The sequence below is a fragment of the Puma concolor genome, chromosome A2 (genome assembly GCF_028749965.1).
Source record: "Puma concolor isolate L17-30 chromosome A2, mPumCon1.1.hap2, whole genome shotgun sequence".
NCBI lineage: Eukaryota > Metazoa > Chordata > Mammalia > Carnivora > Felidae > Puma > Puma concolor.
Window position 1 is genome coordinate 155208170 of NC_141668.1, and position 24186 is coordinate 155232355.

Here is a 24186-nt window from a genome sequence, read left to right on the forward strand (position 1 = left end):
CGGGCAGAGAGAGGGAGAGACACAATCCCAAGTAGGCTCTGCGCTGTCAGTGCAGAGCTCAACACGTGGCTCAAACTCCTGAACCATGAGATCATGACCTGAGCGGAGACCCAAGAGTCTACCCCTTAATTGATTGAACCATCCAGGTGTCCTAATGTTTTTATTTTAAAACATGCCACTTTTATGTTGAAAATCTTAGTTCCTAATGACATTAATGGAATGGCTTATTTGCTTTATCCATTTTTATGTGACAGTTTCAGTGGTAATACCAGTATTATTATAACAGACTACTAACAGTGTAAGATTTCTTTATGATTTTTTTTTTTTTACCTTCAGGATATATTCCAGGAAGGTATTTTTAGTCAAAATAGTTCAACTTTTCTTCATGTTTGTGCCAGTCACCAATTTGGTATAGTTTTAATAGTTTGAATTTCTAGAAATTATTTTTTTATTTTCTCATTAAAAAAATGCATCATTTTACATGATTCCAAAGTTAATGCAATAAAAGAATGTTCAAAGAGGCATAGCTTTCATTCTTATTTTTTTACCATGTCCTTCAACATGTAATAATTATGTTTAATTTTGGTTGAGTCTTCCATTTTGAACATAGAAGCACACAAAACATGCTGTTTTGTGTCTTGCTGTTCACTTAACAATGTATTCTGGAGATCATACCAGAAGAGTATACAGAGCTCTTCATCATTGCTTTTAATGTTGTGTACTGCTTCATTGAATGGATGTGGCAGAGTTACTCAAACACTCTTTTGATGAACATTTAGGCTATTTCCAGTCTTTTGCTATCACATGGATAACCTTTGCATTTTATTTTAACCTTCATTTTCCATGCATGAAAGTGTGAGGGGTGGTGCTTTTTTTTTTTTTTTTAAAGTGCATTTAATTCACAATGATCTTACATTATCATCAGCTTTGCCTTGTAAGAATAAGTATTTCAGGGTTTGTTTTTGTTTTTAGGCATGGGTATCTTTGCCATACTTCTACTTGTGTTAGCTGACTTGAAACCTTTCTCTTTTACACCTCAAGCACTAATTTGCTATCTTGGGGAAAATACTTAAATTTCACAACAGTCAGAAAATAAATGGTGGCTATTTAAGGTGGTGTTCCTGAAGAAAACTGACCTTTATACCTTTTTGGTGTGTTTTGGTTTTGGTCTGGTGGTAATTTATTCTAGGAACTTTCTGAGTTGCTGTATTCATTGTGTTACCAAAATTAAATGCAGCCCATGTAGATTTTTTTTTTTTTTAGATTTATAACAAACATGTGAAACATGAAAAAATGAAATTATTTTTAGAAGCATTTTTAATATTAACACAAAAGAAAGCAGATTTATGAAAGAGAAAGATCCTGAATTATTTGTGTATAAAAAGAGAAACCTCTTTTGTCTCATGTGTAGATTTAATCACATCACATGTTTTACTTTCATTGTTTCAATTTTGAAAGTGGATTTTAAAGAGCCAATTTGCATCAGCATCTATAACCACATGAAGGAACTGACCACCATCTATTTTCCTGTTTCTGTTTAATGTGGTTAAGCAAGAGTAGGACTGGAAGACTGGCATTAAGTAGTCACCTGCTAAAATACAGGATAGGTACAGCTTTTTAAACATTAACTAGTTTATATCCTACAGGTCTGTCTATAGTTAGCCATCTCCCTCAGACTCTTGGTATGACACACCTTTCAGTATAGTAGCTCTTCATAGAAGAATCTAGTCTGAAGTTGAGATGGGGGAAAAAAACCCGAATGATTTCTTGCATCCAATTTAGGGGTTGTAATAGACACATGACCATCAGGACTGTTACTCTGTTTCACGATACAGCCCCTTCTGTTGCTAGGTAGATAAATTATTAGTACACTGAGTCAAAATATATTTCTCTGAAACTTTTTGCCCTTTGCTCCCAGTTCTGGGTAATAGCTAATAAATATTTGTTAAAGAGCAAGAGCTCTGCAGTCAAAAAAGCCTGGATACTTGTCTCTGTCACTTTGCTAGCTATGATGTTAGGTTTCTCCATTTGCAAAATGAGAATACAAGTAGTACACCCTTCATAGTTTTGAGGACAAGATAAGCTAGATGTATGTAAAGCATTAAACCTACTACCCCCAAAATAGGAAACATTCTGTTAGCTGCTTGTAGTGGTGATGGTGGTCTAATGGGGCTGTAAGACAATAGTGTAATGTGACCAGCTCACTAAGAACTTATCCTCCACTCTTTCTGTTGTGGTTCATTGCCTGGTACTAAAATTGAATTTCAGCATTTATGCATTTCTGTGTTTTAAAGATTGTTTGGTACTGGGTATCCCCTCCCACATTTGCTCAGTGAGGAAAATAAAACAGGTAATTTGTGATTTAACCCCAAATAGTGAATAAAGGTAGTGAAATCCATTTGTTTTTATTTATTTAAAAAAATGTATATTTATTTATTTTGAGAGAGAGGGATAGGGAATGCAAGTGCAATGAGGGGCAGGAGGGGGGGGTGGAGGGTTGGGGGCAGGGAGAATCCCAAGCAAGCTCTGCACAGTGAGTGCAGAGCTCTGCGTGGGGCTCAGTCCCATGAAATGTGAGATCACGACCTGAGCCGAAATTAAGAGTCAGCCACCTAACTGGCTGAGCCATCCATGTGCCCTGTGAAACTCATTTGTATGTAACAGGCCTTAAAATGTTCAAAATCACCATACACTCCAGTTTATGGGTTTTGGAAAAAGATTGCTTGAAGAAAACATAGTTCACTTAATGCAGGTGCTCCTGCAAACTAATTTGGAAGACAAATTTAGAAACATTTCAGGTAAATATACAATTGTTAACATTTGGGATGATATTCTTACCTTCCCTCAGTGACTATGGAACTCTAAAGATCAGCTGTGTTTGTTTACAAAGTGATTGCTTGTTTAAAGAAAATAAGTTATTAGCTTTAATCATCATAATATGTAGGTTCTCTATTTTTTACAGTTTATTGAATTAGAGAGTGAGCATGAGCAGGGAGAGGCAGAGAGAGAGAGAGAGAGAGAGAGAGAGAGAGAGAGAGAGAGAGAGAAAGAAAGAATCCCAAGCAGGCTCTATACTGACAGAGAAGAGCCCAATGCAGGGCTCGAACCCACAAACCACGAGATCATGACTTGATCTGAAATCAAGAGTCAGATGCTTAACCGACTGAGCCACCCAGGCGCCCCTGTAGGCATTCTGTATTAAAGTTTAAGCTTTTGGGATATAAGAATAGTTGATGGGTATGATATTGGGGGAGAGAGATGCAGTTTTGATCTATATCTATCTATCTCTCTGTTTTGATCAAATTATTTCCTGTGAGAATCTTCTTGCCTGTAACTTGAATAACATTTCATTAATTTTTTTTCTAGATTTAATCTGTATACATGAGCCTCTATCTGGAGCTCTCTGTATGCTTCAGATACTATGATAGTTGAAGATGAGGACTTAAAATGAGTGAGAAATAGTGCTTCTGTTTATCAGGTCCATTGGCACTAATTCAGGCTAGCATATTCATCCCAAAGGGCTTTGCCTAAAGTTTCTACGCCTTTCATGAAAAGCAGTGTGGTATTCATGGTTTTATTATTTACATAAGTCACACATTTCTCATCAGTGTTTTAATTTTTTTTTTTTTTTTTTTACATTTATTCCTTTTTGAGAGACAGAGCACAAATGGGGGAGGGGCAGAGAGAGAGGGAGACACAGAATCCGAATAAGGCTCCAGGCTCCAAGCTGTCAGCACAGAGCCCGATGCGGGGCTCGAACTCACAAACCGCAGGATCATGACCTGAGCCGGAGTCGGACACTTAACCGACTGAGCCACCCAGGCACCCCTCTCATCAATGTTTTTTTTTTTTTTTTTTTTTTTTTTATTTTATTTTATTTTATTTTATTTTATTATTATTATTTTTTTTAATGTTTATTTATTTTTGAGACAGAGAGCGACAGAGCATGAATGGGGGGAGGGTCAGAGAGAGGGAGACACAGAATCCGAAACAGGCTCCAGGCTCTGAGCTGTCAGCACAGAGCCCGACGCGGGGCTCGAACTCACGGGCCGCGAGATCGTGACCCGAGCCGAAGTCGGCCGCTTAACCGATTGAGCCACCCAGGCGCCCCTCTCATCAGTGTTTTAATTCACTTGTCCTCTTGGGTCCTGTTTTTTGGATGAGAGAGTAGGGCAAATGTTATGAATTAATTTATGGCCTGTATGGCTTATTTTTTTCTAGGGTCACTTTTTAGGTGTTTCCCTCTTTTCCTTTGAGAATTGCTTGAGATGAGAAAGTTAAAACATGGTACTCTTGTTAAGGAATTTCTTTGATTCAAAAAGTAATGAGAATTTATGCTAGGGATGGTAAACCGAGGGGGGGATTACACACTAAGGACAAGAGTAGCCTTTGTCTCTTTGTAACTTAAACCCTAGTTGGGAAGGCAGAAACAGTAAATGGAAGTCAAGGTTGTATGTGATTGTCACTCTGCAAAGTACATGGTGTAGGGGTTGAGTTTAGTGGTAGTGTCTGGAGTGGTAAGGAAAGGGATAGGAAAAGGGCATACAGTACTGAGTACATACTTGATAATTGGCAAGTGAATGAAGGTGAGACCAAAGTGGCTGAGAGGATGAATAAGATGGGTTTGGGGGGGGGAGGGGGTGCCTGGGTGGCTCAGTCGGTTAAGCGTCCGACTTCGGCTCAGGTCGTGATCTCATGGTCCGTGAGTTCGAGCCCCGCGTCAAGCTCTGTGGTGACGGCTCAGAGCCTGGAGCCTGTTTCAGATTCTGTGTCTCCCTCTCTCTGACCCTCCCCCGTTCATGCTCTGTCTCTCTCTGTCTCAAAAATAAACGTTAAAAAAAAATTTAAAAGGTTTTTTTTTTTTAATTTTGAGGGTTTGAGGGGTGATATAAGGGTGTGGAGGCTGGGAGAACGGGAGGAAGATGGTAGAATGAAGAGCAGTATGGAAAATTTCTTGAAGTCAAGACTGATCTCTATGAATTTGGAGGAGACCATCTTACCTATTGAAATTCCTTCTGAGGAGTAGTGTAAAGAAAGCTTAGCTGGATAGGAAAGTGGGAATGATGTTGTCAGATATTTATTGAGTGCTTCCTATGTTCCGAGTAGTGTTTTTGGCACTTAGCTGTCAGCAAGATAAAACCAAGCTCCTGTCCCAAAGGAGCTTGTATTCTAGTGGAAGGAAACAGACTCTACAAAGAAAAAAATCTCACCTTGATAAATGTTAGGAATAAAATATGATAGAGTGATGGGGAATCTTGGGGATAACATTTGAGCTGTCATCTTATTGAGAAGAAGCAGTCTGTCGAAAATCTAGGAGGAATAGTATTCTAAGAAGGCACCTTCAGGTGAAAAGACCAGAAATTAGTTTGGAATGTTTGAGGTGCAGAAAGAGGGCTTATGTGGCTAGAACCTAGGGAATGAGGAAGGATTGTGAAAAGAGGTAAGGTCAGAAAGAGCGTAAGCAGGTATATGCTAGGATCTGATTTAAGCTTTTGAAAGATCATCTGGTTGTTGTGTGTGTAAATTTATAATGTGTGTGTATATATTAATCATTATGATTGGTACATGTGTAGAATAATTGTCATTAGCTCCATTTTGACCATGTTACATTTGAGATACTTTTGAGAGATCCAAGTAGAGATGTTCAGTGAGCACTTGGGTAAATAAGTGCAGAGAGTGGTTGGGTTTGGAGATGGGGGGCGGGTCACCAATCTACAGATGATACTGAAAGCCATGAATCTATATGGGATGAGGTAGGAGGGAAAAGAGTAGATGGAGAAGAGAAGAAGGAAGGCCAGCCAAAATTTTGGGTACTCCAACTTGAAGACATCTGGTAGAATAGGAAGAGCCAACAAATAGAGATTAGGGAGGGAGTCGCCAGTGAGGGTAGGAGGAAAACAGGAGAATGGGTTCCCTGAAAAAAAAAAAAAAATTGACCCTTGTCTTTTAGGATGTTGGTCCTTAATGACAATTCACCCTCCTGCCTTTTTTTTTTTTTTTTTTTTTTAAGGTAAGGTATCTTTAAAGCTATTTGACTAATGAGAGTGAAGAAAAAGATACAGATGATAGAGGAAAGGAAATAGGAAATACATCTTTGAGAAGGCAAGAGGATGGGGCATAGAGTTAAGTGATGGGATCTTCAATTGAGAGTGGTCAGGGTCATGGTAGTGATGGAGATTTGGGGTAGGGGGATGTGTGAAACAGGTACCTAGGAGAGTAAGGAAGGGAATTGAGTGGCACAAGTCATAGAGTTAGTGAATGGTAGGGATAGGATTCCGACCTAGGAATTATCAAAGTTTGATCTTTTTTGCTGTGTTACATTGCCATCCTAATAAGCAAAGTAATAAATGCTGAAGAAGGTATGCTTTCATGAAGGACAATCAGGAAATCGAGATGAGGTTGAGCTGAAAAAGGAAAATTAAAGAGAAAGCCCCCCCCCCATTAGCCTTCTCATTTATGGAAATTATTATTACCTTGTATTATAGTTATTTGGTATACCTCTGTGCCATATTACTTCAAGTAAAGGATGAAATTCTGGGTAGGAACTGTGTATGAACTTGATATCTTGCCCTAACAAAGTTAACACTGCCTTCAGAAGGATAGATCCTTAAATAATTGTTGAACAAATAGTCTTGTGATTGATAAGAGTACTGATACTTGTAGTTAAGTGTTGCCTTTCTAAAATAAGTCGTTGGGCAATCCATCAGTGTGGTTGTGTGCTGTTGAAAGACATGTTGTGATGTAGTCTCCACATTTGCCTTAAGCCTCGCTAACTCATGGTACGAAAACCTTGGCCTACAAAAGGATTACTCAGTTTGTTGAGAAGAGGTTTGCAAATGTGTGTGACCATAGGTGAGGCTGTGGCTGTGAGCTAGGTAGATATGATCTTTTGTAATAAAAATTTTACTTATGAAGACTGTCTCTCCGGTGTATTACTTTTCCATATCATTGAATATCTGAGGCATTTAAAGTCTTAAATGTATGACACTGCAAGTGCCTAAACTGTGTAAATGTCAAAACCTGCCCGACTTCAGTGCATTCAGACTTCTTTTTCCATGACAGATGTTTTTGTTTGTACTTGTTAGGGAGCGGGTCACAGATTTAGCAACCTGAAATGGAAACAAATGGAGGGGGGAGGAGAGTGGCTGAAGCTATGAAATTCCAGGTCTTCCCTAACGGTGGAGATAGTGACTTTAGTACTTGAGAAGCGCTGTGACCCTTCCTTGGACCTGGGTGTATACGGCAAGCTACCTTTCTTCCAGAGAGCTCAGAGTACTACTTGAGTATACCTCTGGGTGGGGTTGTGTTACAAGCAGTGTTGGGAAATGGTCTTCAGTTTGTCATTGGTGGCTTCCTTCCTTTTGTTATCAACACTTCTCTTATCTCTTAAGTTTTTAGTTCTTCACACTACCCTGCGGCTGCAATTTCAGTCTAGTATAGGGTCTAGTTTTGATGTAGCTTATCCTCATCGCTGCTTTCCAGAATATGAATTTGGAACATTTGAGGTAGTGTTTCTCTAGCTGAGGCTCTAGGATCTTGAAGAGTCCATACAGTGTTTTTCATAAAAAATTCTTATGGGGTGTAGATTTTGTGAGGGTATTTAAAAGTTTTTCATATTTGATTATCTTAAGTTGAAAAAATAATTTTTATTTTTGAAATAATGTCAAACTTACAGAATGGCCAAAAACAATACAGAGATTTCCTGTATACCCTTCACCCCATTGTGAACATTTTATCATTTATCATTCTTTCTACACACATACATTGCTTTTTTTTTTTCTGAAATGTTTGATAGTTATAGTCATGATGCCTTTTACCCCCATATCCTTCAGTGTGTACTTGCCAAAAACAAAGGCATTCCCTTAATATAATCACTGTACAATTATCAATTTTGAGAAATTAACATGGATACATTTCTGTTTGCTAACTACAAACGTTAAACATTATTTTGACCAGTTTTAAATTTTGAAATTTATTTTTCCTGAAAACTGCCACTTTCCAGTGGTAACTTTCAAGTAAAATAAATTATAACATATGAATTTTAATATTAACAGAGTATTATTTAATATTTTAATATATTAATTTTCTTAGGTCAGTGTTCTTAAGTTGAGATCTAGCCTTAGATATCTGACAATTTTTTGTCTTCTTAAAAAAGGCCCATGTATCCCTCAAATGTGAGAAACACTGAGCATTTGAGGAGTATCTGATTTTTATTTTTTGTTTTTTATTTTTTCAGAGAGAGAGAGAAAGAACGAGCTAGCACTAGTGGGGGAGAGGGGAAGGGAAAGAGAGGGAAAGAATCTTAAGTAGGTTCCACTCTGAACGTGGATGTGGGGCGGGGCTTGATCCCACAACCCTGGGATCATGACCTGAGCCAAAATCAAGTCAGTGCTCAAAGGCTGAGCCACTCAGGCGTCCCAGGGTTATATGAGTTTTTAGTAAGAAGTCTTTAAAGATGAGATAGGAGTGGATCTTTAAAGTGTTACTAAAATCCACATAAAGTAATAAGTGCTGCTTCTGATTTGTAGTTCAGGAAATTCAGTGGACTGAAGGCCTGGAATGAGACCTTCTAGGATCACACTTTTAGCTTTACATCTAGGGCAGGAATTCTGTCTCATTTGAGGTAAGTTCTTATCCAGATTCTTCGTAAACATTTCTGATGAGGAGGAAACTTAAGTGCTCTGTACAGTGACACATTCTAGTTGCAGACGTATCACATCTGATTTTTATAAATCAGTAAGAAAGACCAACAACTCAACTGATTGGCCAAAGACCTGAAAAAGCACTTCCCAGCTAAAAGGAAACACCAATGACTTACAAACATGAAAAAGCTATTATGATGGTAGAACTAAAAATGAAGCTATGTCTGTTGTATGTTGATATATAATACCTACGGCTTTAAATGAACAAAAACAAGGTATAGAAAGGTATGTTTCCTTTTGTGTGTTTTCTCCTTAAAAAGAGATACATATGCTCACATATGCACACAATTTCTGGAAGGATATACAAAACTTAACAATAGTTGCCATCGGAGAGAGACATCTAATTTTAGTTGTATATCTTTTTGTATTATGAATTTCTCTTGTGGGTGTGTGTATTTTTCAAATAAAATGAATTTAAAATGTTCATACTTAAAATGAGCTAAGATCTGTCATTCTGTCCTTCTGTTGGTCACAGGTCCAACTTTTGGAATTGTGCAAAATAGGACTATTTTATCTTTAAGTTTTCTGATATTTTATAAATAAGTCACTGTGGTCTTGTAAGTGGTCTTTTCCCCAGTGTAACTAAAAATACTTGTTTAAGGGGCGCCTGGGTGGCTCAGTCGGTTAAGCGTCCGACTCCGGCTCAGGTCATGATCTCACGGTCCGTGAGTTCGAGCCCCGCTCGGGCTCTGTGCTGACAGCTCAGAGCCTGGAGCCTGCTTCCGATTCTGTGTCTCTCTCTGTCTCAAAAATAAATAAACATTAAAAAAAAATTTTTTTTTTTAAATAAAAATACTTGTTTAACTGTATTTCTTGTATGACCTGATATCCAGAATAGACTCCCTTGCTATCCAACTTGTTTATATTTATGAATATTCTTGATATGGTCAAGTCTCTCTCATACCAGGCTTCCCTTTGGAGGCTTCAGTTTTTGTGTCCTAGCCAGAGAGATTGGGTAGTTAGTGGGTTGATTTTAATAATCATGTCATTTCTTTGGATCTTCGAACTGCTGTGATGAAATCTCTTAATTCCTTTTCCACATGTGCCCTGTGACCTCATTGAGATTTGTCACCATGTTGACCCAGATTAATCAACATTCTTGAAACAGTTCCTCGGCAAGCTGCAAATATTTGTCCTGTACATTTTTGACAGCTTGCTTCAATATTCCTGATTTTTCTTCTGTAGTAGCTTTTCAAAAGAAGAAATAAGGCCGTTCCAGCACAATCTTATGCTAAAGAGTTAAATGCCTGTTTGCGCATGCCTCATTATTTTTCATGTCAGAGATCCTGGGGACTCTGTATACCTTTGTTCCATCAGCCTTCCCTTGACATGATGTTATGTTATTTACCAAAACAAGTTTCCTTGTTATTAAACGTTTGTGACTGATTCTTGCTATTAATTGTGGCCTCACAATTTCACTTCTTCAGAAAGGTCTTGTCCTCTTATTGCAGTGGCAGTCTGCTTCCATGACCACAGCGAGCTATTTTCATTATTGGAAATGTACCCTAACTCTGTTACTCTGACCAGAATTTCCAGTTCTTTCACCTCACCCTTTTACCTCACTTTCTGGTTTCCAGCACATTTACTCTTTGAAGCTTCAAGTATCTTGCCCTTACCCTGTTCCTTCAGTTTATCAGCTTCTTCCAGATTTCTCTCTTCTCTGTTATCTATGGATTACTAGGTCCGTCATTTCAGTATTCTTGGGAATGCCTTCAGTTCTCTCATTTTGCTTGCTTTCTACCTCTCTTGTCCCATCCAGCTTCCTGGAGTAACTCACCAGTTGTTTCTTCTGGTTGTTTCTAGATAGTTTAATGCTGCCAGCCAAGTAGAATAAGTGTGCTGATAAGCTCTTATATAAATTAGTAATATAGTCCACTTCCATTTCTGTTTCTTACACTTGAATTTTGTTTAAGTATTTTGCCCTGTTTCTTCTCTCAACTTTCAGCTGAGGATGTGAGAGAGAAATGCTTACTTTATTTTGAAACTTAACTGTGTCTTCACTTATCTGTATTTCTTTCTGTCTTTCTTAAAAAATTTTTTTTTTAATCTTTATTTATTTTTGAGAGAGAGAGAGTGTGAGTTGGGGAGGAGCAGAGAGAGAGTGAGATACAGAATCCGAAGCAAGCTCCAGGCTCTGAGCTGTCAGCACAGAGCCCGACGTGGGGCCTGAACCAATAAACCATGAGATAATGACCTGAGCTGAAGTCGGAAGCTCAACCGACTGAGCCACCCAGGTGCCCCTCTTTTTTTTTTTTTTTTAATTCATTTTGGGAGAAACAGAGTGAGTGGAGGAGGGGCAGTGGGGGGGGGAGGGGAGAGAGAGAGAATGAATGAATGAATGAATGAATGAATCCCAAGCAGCACAGAGCCTGTTATGGGGCTTGAACCCATGAAACCATGAGATCATTACCCAAACCAAAACCAAGAGTGGGACACTTAACCGACTGAGCCACCCAGGTGCCCCTGTGTCCCCTTCTTTCAAGATCATTCCCTTCAATCTGTTGTAGTGATTCCATACTTTTTGTGATCTAAACACCTTGTTTGCTCACCTGCTCTATTTGTGATGAGGGAGAGAAGCAAGATACAGAATGGCTTGTATGGTATGATTGCTATACTTAAAAAGATCTGTGTTTAAGTACCACCCCGCCCCCACCGACAACCATGTACACAAAAGAAGCATTAGAGGGCTCGGTAGACTAAGGTGTTAACAGCAGTCTCTGGATGTTGGATTGTGGACTCTTCCTTTTGCTTGTTTTTTAATTTGAATTTTCTCTATTGAAATGCTTTTGCCATGAGAAAATTAAAAGGAAATTTATATTCCCCCCCGTATTTTTTGTACATGCTTATATTCTTTTTATTACAAACATCTTATTATCAAGTTCTGGGAAATGTCTTGCCATCTCTGTCAAGCAGTTCTCTGAATATCCACTGAAAAGGGGAGTATAAATAGGAATGACCTTCCAAATGCTCTGACATGTCCAGGTACCTTTTATGTTCTTGAAAAAATTCCACATGATACTAATTTAAATCAAATCTAGTAGGTCATGGATTGTAAGACACAACTATTTTATGAACCACTAAGAAAGGAAAACATTCTGCCAATCAAACTATGATGTTATTGATAGTATGATGCAGAGGTGTTATATGTGGGGAAAATGTACCTCACAGAATTAATGAAATAGAGTTGTTCTCAGATTGCATCTGTGAAGTGTTTAGTGGTTTTGGAATAGGAAAAAAGTGTTTAACCTTGACCTCGCTTCCAATCTCATCCTTGTATTGCCATCCTTTCCCCCTCTTCATTACTTGGTTTTTATATGGCTATGTAGACACTGGTGAATGGACTGAATTATGATGGAGTGAAGCCTACATTTGGAGACCAGGTTTTTGTACATTTCTTTTAAGGGACATTTCAAACAGATGATTATACTCCAGTCTTGCCATGTAGCCTGCAGAGTGGTCTGCTTAAAATCCTAATCTGGCTGTCATCATCCAAAGCCCTTTTGTAGCTTCCTTTTCCCCAGGATGCCTTGGCACACTGGTGTACACCAGACTTTTGGCTTTTGATTCCTCAGTCTCAGGACACAGTGTGGTTACCTTTTTTAGAACATAACTGTGAGCTCGGAGAGCCACATGCTGTGATGTGGAGCAGAGCGTATACCTTGTGTTCAGCAAAGGGACTGCTGAATGGACACCACAAAGGATTGAGAACCCCTAATCCATTAAATGAACTGTGTTTCTCCTTATGAGAAACCTGTCTGTGGACTTGGCTACTGTCCCCTATATTGGCTACTTTCTGCCTTACACTTTATACTCCGGTAATGCTGAACTGTTTATAGTTTCTTGCACATGTTGTTCTGCGTTTTAATCTCTTTGCCTTTGTGGGGAATCTTCCTCTGCCTGGGATCTCCCTACAAATGTATCTTCAGGAACTACTCTTCTATTAGGAAGGATTTTTTTGCTTTCCTATTCTTCTACTAAACTGAGTTATTAAACTACATTTTCTCCCTTTGCTGTTACACTGCACGTATTTCTTTGTATTTATTCCATTATGTTGGAATTACTTTGTAACAAAATTGTATTTTGTTTTACAGGACATTAAGCTTTTTAAGGGCAGGGACTGTGTTCACCTTTTATTTCACAGTGCTGGTATTATCTTCAATAAATATTTGCTGTACTAAATGTAATTGAAACTTTGAAGGAATGAACAGCTCATGTCAAAAACCTATAGGCTGTCGGTATCCTAGGTTTTAATAATAAAAAACTTTGATTTCAATTGTTTTTAGTATTTATGATTTCTTTTTATTCTTTTGCATGCTCTCTTGGCTGGATGGCAATAGAGAAGAAGAAAATGAGGTAAGTATAATTTAACTAGTTATTCAATGATTATTGGATTAAAAACTCAAAATTTAGCTATGTTTTTTGTTTTGTTTGGTTTTTAAGATTTTATATTTAAGTACTATCTACCCCCAGCTTGAGGCTCGAACTCAACAATCCCAAGACCAAGTGTTGTTGCATGCTCCACTGACTGACTGAGAGCCAGGTGCCTCCACCGACCTGGCTAGAGCCAGGTGCCTCTAGCTATTATTTTCAATGTGAAATGAAGAAATAGTTTTTGCTGAATATTTGAATCTGTAGTAACTCCATTCCAAGGAGGAATGTTGTATATCTCAAGGAAATGGTTTTTAAAATGGAGCTTCAAAAGCTTTAGGCAAGGTAGAGGAAGCTGGGAGCTCTGGAGACAGCATTTACCTGTTTTTATATATTGAGCTACCATGTAAGATTTCATTTGACAAGTGCATTCTGTTTCTTAAAAAATATTTGAAGACAACTGCTTTATGATAATGCATGAGAGAACATTTTTTTTCTCACTTGATTAGTGTATAATGTTTAAAACTGATGGCAGATTTTACCATATTGAAGGAGAAAATTATTCTCTTAACCAGAGTTGATTAAAGAACATCCATTAAAAAAATATTGCGGATGACCAGTGTACCATCTTTAATTTAGACTTGAGTTTGTTTCTTATAGATTTTTCTGATGTTCTCTCTACCACCTAGGTTTTGCCTTTAACTTCTAAAGCCTACCATTTCCTTTGGTGGTTTGGCAAATGATGGAAGGAAAAATTTTCTTAGGTATATACTTTGTAGTTGTTGCTCCTAGAGTAGGGTTGGACTATAAATCAGCATGGCCTGAGTGTGTGAGGCCCGGGCAGAGACAGTGGTAGTGTGCCAGGGCAGAGTAATTTATAGCAAAGCAGAAAGATCTGGGCCTCATTTGCTTACCTCATCTATAAAACGAGATAGGAGACTGCTCTAGACCAGTGGTTTTTCAGATCTGTAAAGTCCATCAGAATTGTCTCATGTGCTTGTTTTCCAAAAACAAACCCAAACAAAACATACTTTGTTGCCTTAGATCTAGTTGTGTTGCAGATCTGTATTTTATGAAGCACCTAAGTGATTCTGTGTGATGGCCAGAACACCACTATAATGGCTTCTGATGTTTCTTCTCAGAACACAGGAACAAACTATTTTCCACACTGAGATGTTAATTATTGCTCTCTATCTACATGTCATTTTGTGTTCTATATTGAAGTACATGTTGGAGTTAAAAAGTCTGCCTGGAAAAAAAAGTTATAAAAACAGATACATTCTTTTATATATATATATAAAAATATATATAATATTATATTATTATATTATATAATATATATATAATACATATATATTATATTATATAATATATCTCTCTCAGAGAGAGAGGGAGACAGAATCTGAAACAGGCTCCAGGCTCTGAGCTGTCAGCACAGAGCCCGACGCGGGGCTCGAACTCATGGACTGCGAGATCATGATCTGAGCTGAAGTCGGCCCCTTAACCGACTGAGCCACCCAGGTGCCCCAAAACAGATAAATTCTTTATGTAAGAGACAAAAATAGGAAAGTATGGGTAATTGTTGAAACTTGGGGTGGGTACTTAAGGGTTTATTATACTATTCTCTATACTTTTGTGTATGTTTCAAATTTTCTGTAATGAAGTTTTATCTAGCTTAGTGAAATTCATACTGTCCTTAAAGAGGATTTTTCATTTTCCTGACATTTTAAACTGTAATGCTAGCCATTTGAAAGTAACTTTATTGTTGTAGTAACTGCTTGTTTTGTTCATTTATAGGCAAAGATTGAAAATGTGCAGAAAACAGGTTTCTTCAAAGGACCAATGTTCAAAGGTGTTGCTTCTAGTCGATTTTTACCTAAAGGCACCAAGACAAAAGTTAATTTGGAGGAACAGGGACGACAAAAGGTGTCTTTCAGCTTCAGCCTTACAAAGAAAACTTTGCAGAATAGGTTTCTGACTGCACTTGGCAATGAAAAGCAAAATGATACTCCAAACTCCCCAGCTGGACCTCTTCAAGTAGACTTGACTCCTAAAATTAAAATGGACGTTGGAGATACCTTATCTACTACAGAAGAATCTTCCCCACCAAAATCAAGGGTAGAATTGGGCAAAATTCATTTTAAGAAACACCTGCTTCATGTGACGTCCAGGCCACTGCTGACTACAGCCACAGCAGTGGTGTCTCCACCTCCTCCAGTAGTACCATTACCAGCAGTCATAGCAGAATCAACAACTGTAGATTCACCACCCTCTTCTCCACCTCCACCACCTCCACCTCCCCAGGCCACGACACCCTCACCAGCACCAGTAACAGAGCCAGTGGCCTTGCCACACACACCAATCCCAGTTATGATGACAGCACCAGTAGATGTAGCAGTTAGAACACTGAAGGAACCACCAGTTACGACTGTACCAGAATCTTCAGACGTGGACACTAAGCAGGACGCTGTATCTAATAGTTCAGAAGAACACATAACTCAGAATTTGAATGAGCAAGCAGATACTCCCTCACAAAAAGAAGATTCCCATATTGGGAAGGAAGAAGAAATTCCAGATAGTTCTAAGAGTAATCTGGGCTCTAAAAAAACAGGTTCTAAGAAGAAATCCTCACAATCCGAAGGCACCTTTCTTGCTTCAGAATCTGATGAAGATTCTGTACGGACTTCCTCAAGTCAAAGATCACACGATTTAAAATTTTCAGCAAGCATTGAAAAGGAAAGAGATTCAAAAAAGAGCTTAGCACCTTTAAAAAGTGAGGATTTAGGGAAATCTTCACGATCTAAAACAGAGAGAGATGATAAATATTTTAGCTACTCAAAACTTGAAAGAGATACTCGGTATATATCTTCTCGATGTAGATCAGAGAGAGAGCGAAGGCGGAGCAGATCTCGTTCAAGATCTGACAGAGGCTCTAGAACTAGTTTATCCTATTCCCGGTCGGAACGATCCCATTATTATGACTCTGATCGTCGCTACCATCGGAGTTCCCCTTACCGAGAGAGGGCTCGCTATTCTCGGCCATATACAGATAACAGAGCTCGGGAGAGTTCTGACTCAGAAGAGGAGTATAAGAAGACCTACTCAAGGCGCACCTCATCCCATTCCTTCTCTTACAGAGACCTAAGGACATCATCATCCTATTCTAAATCTGATCGGGACTGCAAAACTGAGTCCTCTTACTTAGAAATGGAGAAAAGAGGAAAGTATTCTTCAAAAGTAGAAAGAGAATCCAAAAGGACTTCAGAAAGTGAAGCAATGAAAAGATGTTGTTCTCCCCCTAATGAACTGGGATTCCGACGGGGCTCATCCTATTCCAAGCATGATAACAGTGCTTCCCGTTACAAATCTGCCCTTTCAAAGTCTGTATCCAAGTCCGATAAATTTAAGAATTCTTTCTGTTGTACAGAATTAAATGAGGAAATCAGATCATCTCATTCTTTTAATTTACAGGCTCCTTGTTCAAAAGGTAGTGAATTAAGAATGATTAGTAAAATTCCTGAAAGAGAAAAGACTGGGTCTCCATCACCATCAAATCGATTAAATGATTCACCTACTTTTAAAAAGCTAGATGAATCCCTTATTTTTAAATCTGAATTTATAGGACATGATAGCCATGATAGTATTAAGGAATTAGACTCTTTATCTAAAGTGAAGAATGATCAGTTAAGAAGTTATTGTCCCATAGAATTAAATATAAATGGATCTCCTGGGGCAGAATCTGATTTGGCAACATTTTGCACTTCTAAAACTGACACTGTTTTGATGTCTTCTGATGATAGTGTGACTGGATCAGAGGTATCCCCTTTGGTCAAAGCATGCATGCTTTCATCAAATGGATTTCAGAATATTAATAGATGTAAAGAGAAAGACTCAGACAATACATGCATGCTGCGTAGTAAGTCAGGAAGCCCATTTAGAGAAACAGAACCTACAGTGTCGCCACACCAAGATAAACTCATGTCTTTGCCAGTTACGACTATAGATTATTCCAAAACTGTAATTAAAGAACCAGTCGATATGGCAGTTTCTTGTTGTAAAACCAAAGATTCAGATCTATACTGTACTTCAAATGACAACAACCCTTCTTTGCGTCATTCTGAAGCTGAAAAGATTGAGCCTTCAGTTATGAAGATTTCTTCAAATAGCTTTATGAATGTGCATTTGAAATCAAAAACAGTTATATGCGATAATAGAAATCTGACAGATCAGCACTCAAAATTTGCACGTGAAGAATATAAGCAGAGCGTTGGTAGCACCAGTTCAGCTTCTGTTAATCATTTTGATGACATATATCAACCGATAGAGAGTTCAGGCGTTGCTTCATCTCTTCAGAGTCTGCCACCAGGAGTAAAAGTGGACAGTTTAACTCTCTTACAATGTGGAGAGAATGCATCTCCAGTTTTGGATGCTGTGCTGAAGAGTAAAAGCACAGAGTTTGTAAAGCATGCAGAGAAAGAAACCATCATAGAAGTAGGTAGCGGCCTTCCTGATTCAGGAAGGGGATTTGCCTCTTGGGAAAACAGGCATAATAATGGGCTCTCTGGGAAATGTGTGCAAGAGGCTCAAGAAGAAGGGAATTCCATAGTGCTTGAGAGAAGAGGAAGGTCAGAAATCTCTTTAGATGAAGAAGGAGGGAGAGGACATGCTCATACTTCTGATGACTCAGAAGTTGTATTTTCTTCTTGTGACTTGAATTTAACCATGGAGGACAGTGATGGCATAACCTATACCTTAAAATGTGACAGTAGTGGTCACGCCTCAGAGATCGTATCCACTGTCCATGAAGATTATTCTGGTTCTTCTGAAAGCTCAAGTGATGAAAGTGACTCTGAAGATACAGATTCTGATGATAGCAGTTTTCCAAGAAACCGTCTTCAGTCTGTTGTGGTAGTCCCAAAGAATTCTACTTTGCCCACAGAAGAAACCAGTCCGTGTTCTTCTCGGAGTAGTCAAAGTTACAGACACTATTCTGACCACTGGGAAGATGAGAGATTGGAGTCGAGGAGACATTCATATGAGGAAAAATTTGACAGTGTAGCAAGTAAACCCTGTTCTCAGACTGAGAAGTTCTTCCATCATAAAGGAACAGAGAAGAATCCGGAAATTTCTTTTACACACCCCAGCAGAAAACAGATAGATAACCACCTGTCTGAAATTGTTCATCCTCAGAGTGACGGGGTTGATAGTACAAGTCATACAGATGTGAAATCTGACTTTCTAGGTCATCCAAATTCTGAGGAAACAGCAAAAGCCAAAATAGCCTCTAGGCAGCAAGAAGAGCTGCCAGTTTATTCTTCTGACGATTTTGAAGACATCCCGAATAAGTCTCGGCAACAAACCATTTTCCCTAACAGACCAGATAGTAGACTGGGAAAAACAGAGTTGAGTTTTTCTTCCTCTTGTGAGATCTCCCGAGTGGATGGCTTCCGCTCATCAGAAGAGCTCAGGAACCTAGGGTGGGAATTCTCTCAACAAGAAAAGCCTACTACCACATATCAGCAACCTGACAGCAGCTATGGAGCCTGTGGTGGACACAAGTATCAGCAAAGCGCAGAACATTATGGTGGGACACGTAATTACTGGCAAGGTAACGGCTACTGGGATCCAAGATCAGCAGGTAGACCTCCTGGAACAGGGGTTGTGTATGATCGAATTCAAGGGCAGGTACCAGATTCCTTAACAGATGACCGTGAAGAGGAGGACAGTTGGGATCAATGTGCAGGGTCTCACTTTTCAAGCCAGTCCAGTAAATTTTTTCTATCCCTTCAGAAGGACAAGGGGTCCGTGCAGGCACCTGAAATAAGCAGCAATTCCATTAAGGACTCTTTAGCTGTGAATGAAAAGAAAGAGCTTTCAAAAAACTTAGAAAAAAATGATATGAAAGATAGAGGACCTCCTAAAAAAAGGAGACCGGAATTGGAGAGTGATTCTGAAAGCGATGGTGAACTTCAGGACAGAAAGAAAGTTCGAGTGGCAGTAGAGCAGGGAGAAACGGCAGTGCCCCCAGGCTCAGCACTGGTTGGGCCTTCCTGTGTCATGGAGGATTTCAGGGACCCACAGCGATGGAAAGAATGTGCCAAGCAAGGGAAGATGCCCTGTTACTTTGATCTGATTGAAGAAAATGTTTATTTAACAGAAAGGTAAGCTTAATTAATGCTTGTCCAACAAATTTTAATGTCTTTTTGTTGAAAAAGTTAGCTTTCAACAGTTCAGAACATATTGAGGTCAGTTGTATGAAATACAGTTGCATAATAGGATATAAGTTAAAAAGTCTAAAAAGCCTATTCACCTATTTAAATTTGATGGCAGAATCCTTCCCTCAGTATCCCTTCCTCCACCCCCCACAGGAAGGGGATGTCTAAAAAAAAAAAATTTTTTTTTTTTTGGTCTCATTATCTTTTCGGTTCTGAAAGTATGATTTAGGCCAGCCCTATTTTTAAGTTCCTTTTACATGTGAAACTGATGAAACACAAAATAAAGTCCCAGCAAAACAGTCTGCTCTTAAGAAAAAAGTAGTTGTGCTGGATTTTTTTCCTTTTGAAAAATGTTCATAATGAAGTATCTTTGAAGGATGCTTTATAAAGCGGATGCTTTATAAAGCGGGAACCACATTAGAACATCATTTTCTTTTTTTTTTTTTTTTAATTTTTTTTTTTTCAACGTTTATTTATTTTTGGGACAGAGAGAGACAGAGCATGAACGGGGAAGGGGCAGAGAGAGAGGGAGACACAGAATCGGAAACAGGCTCCAGGCTCCGAGCCATCAGCCCAGAGCCCGACGCGGGGCTCGAACTCACAGACCGCGAGATCGTGACCTGGCTGAAGTCGGACGCTTAACCGACTGCGCCACCCAGGCGCCCCTAGAACATCATTTTCTGTTCATTGTTTTTTAGTCTGTTGCTAATTGATTACATTTGGCAATAGCATAACCAGTATTTTAGAAATAAGTGGTATAGTGGTTTCCTACAGACCCCTAACCTGAAACAAGGGGATAATGAGAATAGGAGTAATGGAAGACAGACTCCTTCAAAGCAGAGCTGCTCAGTCTGCTTTCTTTCACCCTTCCTCGACAGTTTCTTCATTTTTCTAGTATGAATATATGTGAAATATGCCTTTTTGAAAAAAATCTGTCTTACATCCATTTTCCTTTTGGAAATTTCTCCTCTATTTGAAAATCTGCTTAACCATCATCCCTTTAAGTGTTAAAAATTTTTTTGTTTAATGAAATTTTTTCACTGGTTAAGGTAAAATTAGCTCTCATGAGAAGTTTTTCATATTTTAACAAAAACCTTTTTATGATATAGAGAGCCTCTTCTATCTAGTAAATTAGGTTTAAATTTAAAATATTGAATCTTTTAAGTAGTAGTTTTTAGGAATTGTGTGAGTACATTGATGCAGCTTCCAGGGTCTTTGTAAAAGAATAGAAGTAAAACTAATCAACCCAACCCTCTGGGATTTACTCAGCACTGAGATCCAGATAAATCTACCACCTGCATATATGCATTATAGATCTGGTTTGGTGGAGGGGGCACCTGGGTGGTTCAGTGGTTAAGTGTCCGACTTCAGCTCAGGTCCTGATCTCACAGTTTATGAGTTTGAGCCCCACATTGGGGTCAGTGCTGACAGCTCAGAACCTGGAGCCAGCTTCAGATTCTGTGTCTCCCTGTGTCTCTGCCTTCCCCTGCTTGTGCTCTGTCTCTCTCAAAAATAAAAATAAACATTAAAAAAAAAGATCTAGTTGGTGGAAATATTGGAGAGCCTTTTTAGAGTGGGAACATTTTTAAAGAGCCTATTGTTATATGCTGGGCCTTTCGGAGCCACCAAGAAAACTAATTATTGAAAAATAGTATTGAAGATGGTGAAAAAATTTTTCTTAGGTCTAATGAAAATAGGGTTACCTGAATCTGTGGCCATGAGTCCTTATCTGACCTTATGGAGCAATACAAAATAAAGCTACTGCTGATTCTTCAAAATTACAATTCTTAAAGTACTTGTAAACAGATATTTTGTTTGTCTTCAGTCCTGATTTCTTCAGGCTGAGAATATTCATATACTCATTAATGAATTATATCTTGAAACAGCTGAGTCATTCTTGTTTTACTCATAGGTAGTTGAAACCATCAAGACACTCTTCAGGTACTTTATAAACATTGAACATATGTTGAAGATGAAAGCAGATTAGTTAGGAGATTAAGACAGCCACATAGAACAGCAGTGCTCTTCACTGTCTGATAGTTGGAGAGTAAGTCAGACTGCCCTAATCTTAAGAGATCTTCTTCATTTCTGATTTTTTTTAAACAAAAGAAAGTTCAACACAAAGGCCAGGAAATAATCACATTTTCACTTTTTCTTTGCAAACTCTGGCATAGGTATTTATGAACCTAACCCATTTTGAACAGTTTCCCCTTTTACTCCCAAATCAGTTAGTCGGTTGGGAAAGTTTAGTCCTCTGATTATTCTGTAATACCTGATTATTCTGTAATACAGTTCTATAAATTATACTTCATTCTTTTCTTATTCAGTTTTCTTTTAAACAAGATTTTTAGAAATACAGTGTTACTGAAAGATTCTCTCTGAAAGATTGAGTTAAACTCTTAATTAAAAATTACCTATTTTTAAATTTATTTTTTTTAGCAACTCCTTTTCTTCCTCTGCCTTTCTTTCTTTGCTGTGTCTCAACCATTATTTGTCCATCCAGGAGGACTAATTCTTATATGTTTTGTTTGTTTACTTTGAGAGAGTGAGAGAGTAGGGGAGGGGAGAGAGAGAGGGAGAGAGAGAGAATCCCAAGCAGGCTCTGTGTTGATCGGGGCTCAATCTCATGACTGTGAGATCATAACCTGAGTCAAAATCAAGAGTTGGATGCTTAAGGGGCGCCTGGGTGGCTCAGTCGGTTAAGTGTCCGACTTTGGCTCAGGTCATGATCTCGCGGTCCGTGGGTTCAAGCCCCACGTCTGGCTCTGTGCTGACCGCTCAGAGCCTGGAGCCTGTTTCAGATTCTGTGTCTCCCTCTTTCTCTGACCCTCTCCTGTTCATGCTCTCTCTCTTTGTCTCAAAAATAAGTAAAATGTTAAAAAAAAAAAAAAAAAAAAGAGTTGGATGCTTAACTGACTGAGCCACCCAGGTACCCCCAGGAGGACTCATTCTTAAACTTCACTTTCATCAGCTGTGTTACTTTCTGATCCTCATGAGTTTTCCTGTGTTTTATTTTTCCTGAGCCCAGTAGGACAGTTGACCCTTGAAATTGCTCAGAATTTGAGGTTTAATTGACTTGGACTGAGAAATGAGGGCTCAGTCCAAAATGATAGACTTGAACTCTTATCTTCCCACTTGCCAGGGCTCAGGTTGCCTCTTGTTTGTGTAACATAATTCTTAGTGTTTTCAGTTTCACAATTGCTAGTGATTAGATGTTTTCTTCCTTTTGAATGTTTAACTTAACCAGAATCATTAAATATGAAACTAATGAGATTTAGCACATATTTGATTGTGTACATTGTATCATTACCAGGAGATTTCTTAAACCAATTCTTATAAAATTTTATCTAATAGAAAGAAGAATAAATCACATCGGGATATTAAGCGAATGCAGTGTGAGTGTGCACCTCTTTCTAAAGATGAAAGAGCGCAAGGTGAAATAGCATGTGGGGAAGATTGTCTTAATCGACTCCTCATGATTGAATGGTAAGTAAATTGAAATGCTCTGATTTTGCTCATTCTGTTAAATGTCCCAAAATATTAATTAGTAATGAATAAAATTTAACCTTTCTTCTTTTACCTAGTATTATTTATAAGCAATAAAATCTCCAATGTATAATAGCATTTATAAGGAGACAAATTTTCCTTGCATTATTCATTATAGTATACATTTTAAGTGCTCTGTAAAGTAGCCCTTAACCTTTTGTTTCTTATGTTTGTCCTGAGAGGCAAATGTTGGTCTTTTTTAGCTTTTACTATCAAATAAGATAAAACCCTAGCATTTCAAAAGGGTATAAAGTAAAATGTCTTCCACTTCCAAACCTCAGTCCCTCTGTTTGTAGTCTTTTCAGATAATTTTTATGCCTATACCAAAATATTTCCTCATTTTATGTATAGAAATGAAATCTTTCTATATGTACTTTTTTGAGTTTTATTCCCTCACCTTGGCCCAAACACACACGTTCTCACACATTCTCACACACTCTCATACACTCTTAATTAAATAAATTTTGGAGACCTGTTCAGTGCTACACGTGCATACTTAGCTAAATCTTTCCCTTGGTTGCTTTATATAGTCTATTTATAGTTAACTCATAATTATTAATTTTCAAAGATAGATATTTGCTTCTGTATTTTTCTTTTTTTAAAAAAATTTTTTGAATGTTTATTTTTGAGAGAGAGAGAGAGAGAGAGAACAGGAGAGGGGCAGAGAGAGAGGGAGACACAGAATCCGGAGCAGGTTCCAGGCTCTGAGCTGTCAGCACAGAGCCTGATGCGGGGCTTGAACTCGTGAACTGTGAGATCATGACCTGAGCCAAAGTTGGACACTTAACTGACTGAGCCACCCAGGTGCCCCTGCTTTTGCATTTTTCTTATAAACGGTAAACATCTTTACATTGAAAATTGTGTGATTAAAATTTTTTTACCAATTTTATGAAAAATTTGTTTCCTTAGTATTTTTTTTAATGTTTATTTGTTTTGAGAGAGAGCGAGCGAGCATGCAAGTCGGGGGAGGGGCAGAGAGAGGGAAAGAGAGAATCCCAAACAGACTCTGAGCTATCAGTGTGTAGAGCCTGACACAGGGCTCAATCCCACGAACCGTGAGATCATGATCTGAGTCCAACCCAGGAGTTGGGCGCTTAACCAACTGAGCCATCCAGGTGCCCCAGTATCCTTATTTTTTAACATGGAAAGAATATTAAGGTGATTTATAGCGTAGATACCTTGTTTTCAGTGTTGATGAATGGTTTTCTTTCTTTTTTTTTTTCTTTTTATTTTTTGGATGTGTTGGTGTTTTTTTTTAATAGAAACCACATCACTTCATTTGTTACAGCAGTAATGAGGCAATAATTCAAGAGGGTCCCAGAAAGCTTTTCCATCCACAAAATAACAGAAAGAAA

General features: G+C 38.4%; 1 protein-coding gene across 4 annotated transcripts in view; it reads left to right on the forward strand.

The window, feature by feature from the left end:
* Window positions 1-24186, forward strand: part of SETD2 (SET domain containing 2, histone lysine methyltransferase) — a 127240-nt gene that overhangs the window by 16768 nt on the left and 86286 nt on the right. For 3 of the 4 annotated variants that reach the window (XR_015248405.1, XR_015248406.1, XM_086698371.1), the window contains exons 2-4: window positions 13016-13055; window positions 14868-19231; window positions 22640-22771. Coding sequence is in view for 2 of the 4 variants with exons in the window: in XM_086698371.1 (XP_086554497.1) it covers window positions 13016-13055; window positions 14868-19231; window positions 22640-22771 (4536 nt within the window). In the remaining 2 variants the exon portion in view is untranslated. The remainder of the gene's footprint in view (window positions 1-13015; window positions 13056-14867; window positions 19232-22639; window positions 22772-24186) is intronic. The other variant, XM_086698372.1, reaches the window with a different exon arrangement.